Source organism: Chrysochloris asiatica, unplaced genomic scaffold, assembly GCF_000296735.1.
Source record: "Chrysochloris asiatica unplaced genomic scaffold, ChrAsi1.0 scaffold00102, whole genome shotgun sequence".
NCBI classification, from domain to species: Eukaryota; Metazoa; Chordata; class Mammalia; order Afrosoricida; family Chrysochloridae; genus Chrysochloris; species Chrysochloris asiatica.
In genome coordinates this window covers 2,112,982-2,118,981 of record NW_006408620.1, presented here as the reverse complement: position 1 = coordinate 2,118,981, position 6,000 = coordinate 2,112,982, and the positions used below count along the sequence as shown (strand labels likewise).

At 40.6% G+C, this 6,000-nt stretch overlaps 1 protein-coding gene across 1 annotated transcript in view; it reads right to left on the bottom strand.

The window, feature by feature from the left end:
- PARN (poly(A)-specific ribonuclease) overlaps window positions 1-6,000 on the bottom strand; it is a 169,363-nt gene that overhangs the window by 155,314 nt on the left and 8,049 nt on the right. Inside the window, exons 7-9 of the mRNA XM_006867239.1 lie at window positions 4,602-4,767; window positions 2,897-2,962; window positions 1,500-1,538 (exon numbers count right to left, since the gene is read on the bottom strand). Coding sequence (XP_006867301.1) covers window positions 1,500-1,538; window positions 2,897-2,962; window positions 4,602-4,767 — 271 coding nt within the window. The remainder of the gene's footprint in view (window positions 1-1,499; window positions 1,539-2,896; window positions 2,963-4,601; window positions 4,768-6,000) is intronic.

Genomic DNA, 6,000 nt, shown 5'->3' with positions numbered 1-6,000 from the left:
GGGAGCCTAGATCCAGAGGAAGGTAGACTCTCCACTGAATACTATCCAATTTCTCTGGGCGGGGATAATGAAAGGAGATGGGGATAGGTCCCTTGTGGTACAATGGTGAATACTTGCTATCAGGACTGACTATGAGGGTTGGCAATGTAAAGGTAGATGTTCTGTAGCAAAAGGAGGGGAGTGATTGACTTTGCAGTCCAGGAGTGGAGGTCCCTGAAACCATCAAGGGAGAAGAACGGAGTGCAGGACCCTACCCAGAGAAGCAAGGATGTCAGAGATGGAGGCAGAGATGGCAACATGGAGAGATGCAGCAGCCAGGGTCTCTAGACCCAAAGTGGTAGAGGGGCTGTGTGCCGACGACCGGGGGGGCAGGCTTATAGGATATACCCTTTGGTTGGTTGATGACGCATGGAGGGGATTGTAACCATGGCAATGAAATGATATATGATAGGATGAATGTAAAGCTAATGCTCTCCCATGTAAACTATCACATAATTCACAATAAAACATTAAAAAAAACAAACAAGTGAGCAGCAATCTAAGGTGCAACTATAGTCTCTCACTGTCCAGAGGAAAGAAGAGTGATAAAATTATTGCGTAGAAATAATTAGAAAAAAAGAAGGAATGGAAACAGGAAGCAATGTGAGGAAGTGGAATAAGTGGTGGTACACTGTAAGGCTTATAATCAATTACATAAAACAACATATGTATGAATTATTGAATGGAAAACTGATCTGCTCTATACACCTTCATTCAATTCACAATAAAAGTTTCAAAATAAAAAAAAAAGGAATAGGTTGTTATCTATAAAGGCAAAAAACAGATTGGTGGGTGCACAGGTGTGGAGAAATAAGGAGAGTGACTGCTAATAAGGTATGGGAAAAGGTGACGAAAATATTCTAAACTGACAGTGGTGATGGTCACACAATTCTGCAAATGTATTTGTAAAACTACTTGTAAACCTTGTACACTTTAAACGGGTGATTGTTTGGTATCTGAATTATATTTAATTGAAAACAACAACAAATTCCCAATAATAATAATAATAATCATAATAATAATCATAATCATACAGAAGTGCTAACAAAGATGAGAAGACACTGAGGCACAGAGAAGAGAACCCTGGGAACGGAACAACCAGAACGCAGTCAAAGACAATGCTGACACACTGCGAAAAACGAAATGGACGCGCACGAACAAGCTGTCTAGAAATGATCAAACTGGAACCTAATTTGCTGTGTAAACTTTCACTGAAAACACAATGTATTACTGAAAAAGGAAACGCATACAAAAAAAAAAAACAAAAAACTAATAATAATGGAAGTAGAAGGAAATAACAAAATAAAGCATTGCATAAGAAATTATAAAGATAACCAAAATTCTCAGAATTAAAAAGAAAATGATAGCTAACAAATTACATTTTGTCTTTAAATCCTGGGGTACCTCACAGAAGTCTCACAACAATAATATACAATAGAAAATACAATAGAAACACTTACTTCCAGCTCAGAGTCTGATAAATCAGTTTCCTTTGGAAGCTGTAAAAACAAAAGAAAAGACTCTGAACTTGGCTCATTACACCCACTCCTCACTTAGTGACATCATTAGATTCCAAAGACCCAGGTCGTTATGTGAAAATTGGTGTTATGTGAAAACAGAGGATGGTTACGTCAGATTAAAAAACAAGATGATGACATCATTATGTAACTGCTAAACCACTGAGAATCGTGGCTTGTCCAAGCTAACCTTAACCACCATAGCCTGCATCGTGCCTGATACTCCGGAATTCATTACTGACAAGACACTCATTCATGGGCAAAATAATTGGATAGTAGATTTGTAACTACTGCTGTACACGTGAAATCTGCATAACGAGTGAAGAGAAAATGTGTAACAAAATCCTAACTGACTAAGCACTGGCTGAGAAAGACGTTTAATTTTTAAGATACTTAATAAGATAAAATCCACCCTAGAAACAGGAAGAATGTCTGAGGTGAGACTTTTTCTCAAAGCTAGTCTAGATCAAGATTTTTAACTTTAGCATAGTGGTTATGAATCAGGCTGCGAACCTCAAGATCGGCAGTTCAAAACTACCAGCTGTTTTACGAGAGAAAGATGTTTTCTGCTCCTGTAAAGATTAACAGCCTCGGAAACCCTGTACAGGGTCGCTATGAGTCAGTAACCGACTCCAAGGTACTTAATAACAACAACAACTGTTATAGACGACGTAGAAATTCTCATCTAACGAAATATTACTCACCATAACTGCATAAAGAGAGTATAAAGTACACATAAGCATGAGGACACCTTAATGAAGTTTGTCACAAAGGATAAGATGTTCAAGTTATTGCCTCTGAGGAGACACTGGCATTTTTTACTGCATAGAAAAATTTAAAGAATACAAAGAGTCCAACACTGAATTCTTCTTTTCTAAGGCTTTCACACATGAAGCACTTACTGAGTCTAAAATGAGTGTTGGTGGTGTCACAGTTAAGCATTCGGCTGCTAACCAGAAGGTCGGGAGTTCGAACTCACCACTTGCTCTGACTGTGTCAGGTTGACGTGCTGGAAGCCTCTAGAGCAGCTCTACTCTGTCCTTCAGGGTCTGTGACTTGGAATGAACTGCACAGCAAAGGGTCTCATTTGCTTTTTAAAGCTAAAATAGTTAACTTCTTCAGCAAGTCCTACAGTCAAAGGTGACCTATAGTTTTTACTCCCCTGAGTTAGGACAAAGCATTCATTCTGGGTCTCAATCCCCACTGTACTACTGTAATTTAGTGCTTAAATCTTGGGAACATGCCTAAAATAAAAAGGCCATAAAGTGTTTTTAAAAGATCAAATGCAGCAGCATCTACTTTAAAAAAAAGAACACATTAAAATGTTCAGCACAACTAACCCGGTGCATGGCTCTAAATTCAAGTTCTTGTTTTCTTCACTTTGTAACAAATCTTCGATTTTCTCTCTGGGAAATCAGCAAAACAGGACGATCAGCACTTTTATGGAAAGAAGTCACCACCCAACAGAACAATCATACTCAAAAACAGTCTAAATAGAAGAATAAATGACAATATAATTTTCTCAAAGAAGGCTGCCACTTTTTTTAGTCCAATTAGACTAAAAGAATACTTTATGTGCCCCACGCTGTTTTGGGCTATTGTTGCGGTCAATAAATGAGTGACTTCCTCTCAAACATTCAACCCAAGTGTTGCTGTTAAGGGCTGTGGAGTTGGTTCCAACTTATAGCAACCCTAAGAGGTTTCTGAGGTTTTTCATCTTTTGCAGGAGCAGAAAGCCCCAGCGTTCTCCCGCAGAGCAGTTGGTGGGCTTGAACCACCGACCTTGGGTTTGCAGTCCGGTACTTATCTCATGGAGCACTGCACTCCCAAGTGATCCGTATTTTGTTAGCGTTGCTATTGCTAAGTAGCAAATAAAAGGCTGGTTTGGTCTTTAATTTCAGATTCTTATATTTGGTCTTCCCTAAAACGTTAAACTTTTCTAGTAATGCATTTCTAAGTTAAGCACTGGACTACAAACCACAAAGTCTGCGGTTCAAGCCCACCAACCACTCCACAGCAGAAAGATGAGGCTTTCTGCTCCCACAAAGATGTATAGCCTCAGAAACCCTAGACAGGGTGGCTGTGATTCGGAACCACCTCAACAGCACCCAACAACAGCAGTGATGCATTTATGCTGATAACTAAGCAGTCAGACATTCACATGGCACACCTGGGTGTCAGAAATTTCACCGTGAGACCAAAATCCCAGGACGGGTTGCAGTCTAGATAGGCTCATCCCATCCGTCTGCCCTCAGGGCCCCTGGCCACTTGCTGAGAGTCTCTTTCCTAGTGACAAGTAACAAGCCCAACTGCCATAACAAAAGTCTCAGTTTACAAGCATCAAGGAGGAAGAGCATGAGTGGAACATGAGATCCTACCTAGAAAAGTGGCAATAGCAGAGGCAGTGGCGTGGAGAGAGAGAGCAGCTGCAGGCTGTAGGCCCAGGGACTGAGTCAGGCTGTGTGCCTGCAGGCAGGAGGATGGCTTCTAGAGTATGCCCTTAGGATACTTAAAGGAATATATATTTTTTGTTTTGTATGTGTATATCAAATATTTTTGTTTTGTTCATCTGTAAAATACAAGATGTACAAGGGAAGCCACAGGGAGGAAGAAGGTAACTGCTGTTGCGGGGAGTGGATGGTAATCACTGAAACAAAACCAAGTCTATAATTTGTTGATGTTCTTGTCTGTTAACCTTCACTCAATTCACAATAAGTTTAAAAATAAAAAGTCTAGAAAGGGGCTGAGGACTGTGGTGGGGAGGGCGCAGGCTTACAGGGTACACCCTTTGGTTGGGTGAAGATGCATGGAAGGGATGGTAACTATGCCAATGAAATGATAGATGATGGAATGAATGTAAAGCTAATGTTCTCCCATGTAGACTATCATACAATTCACAATAAAACATTTAATAAATAAATAAATAAAGTCTAATTATAATTTGTCTACAGTATGTTCCACAGATCGAGGTATGCCCCAATTAAGTCCTATCACCCCAAACAGCACATTACTCAAAGCTCGTTTGGTTTCAGTTGAGGAACTTACACCACTTGGTCAATCAGCTTCTTCTGATCCTCAGGAATCATCACAGGGCACTCACAAGTGTTAGGAGATGCACAGGACAGCGCTCCGGCACCGTTAGACTGCAAACGTTTCTCACCAAACTGCCCTCTCAGCTGTTTCTCTTCTTCCTGATTTAAGTATGGAATTCCTAAACAGAATTTTAAGAAGAATGCATTAACAGAAGTAACCATTTTAGAATCTCAAATTCTCAAGTATCTTTAAGTCTTCTTAAAAACCAAACAATACTTTAGCTTAACTAGATTTTTTAAATGTCTGCCTCAAGCATTATGGACTCTAAAGAATCTAAACTGCTGCACAAGACCTTTTTAAAATGTTGAAGAGCAAAGATGTCAGCTTGAAGACTAAGGTATGCCTGATACAAGCCACGGTTATTTTCAATAACCTCATATTCATGCAGTTGCACAGAGAATAAGGAAGGTAGGTTGCAGAAGTATTGATGCTTTTGAGTTATGGTGTTGGAGAATATTGAAAGTGCCATGGGCTGCCAAAAGAACAAACAGATCAGTGTTGGAAGAAGTGCAGCCAGAGTGCTCCTTGGAGGCCAGGATGGCCAAACTTCGTCTCTCATACTTTGGACATACTGACAGCAGGAACCAGTCAGTGGAGAAGGATACAATGTTTGGTAAGGTGGAGGGGCAGAGAAAAAGAGGAAGACCCCCCCCAGAGAGATGGACTGGCCAAGTTGCAGCATCAATGGGCTCAAGCAGGGCAACAATTGTGAGGTTGGCCCAGGACTGAGCGGTGTTTCGTTCTGTTGCCAGGAGTCAGTACCAACTCAGTGGCACTTAACAACAACAATAGGATCAATCAAAGTAATAAGAGTAACAAAAACATCTGAGAGGCCTCTTGGTGGGCAGCATGTTTATACTAGTGGAGGAGGGGCAACTCAGACAGGAGTAGTCAGACTGGTTGCACAACTCAAGGACTGTAGCAAATGTCACTGAATTGCACAAGTAGAAATGGCTGAATTGGTGTATATTTGGCTGGGAATAGTCTCAACAACAATAAAAATTAATTTTAAAACATGTTTCAAATTCTCATGGACTAGACTGTCAGGAGCCAGAATGGGGTGGGGGTGGAGGCTTGATGAACCCCTGAAATGACTGTCCTGAGATCATCTTTAAACCTTCAACCAAAAATGTCCCCTGAAGTCAAATGAAGCAACAGTTTAGCTAACTATTAAAAAAACAAGTCTGCACTGAGCATGATGCTAAGAACAATCGATGACGAGATCAAATTGATGAAAGCAACTCAAAAGATTCAACAGGAGCCTTCTGGGAGTGAGATTACATGACTGGGGGAGGAACATCTCAGAAAAGGAAGGGGTGAGTGGTTGCAGAATTTGGAAGAATGGGATCCA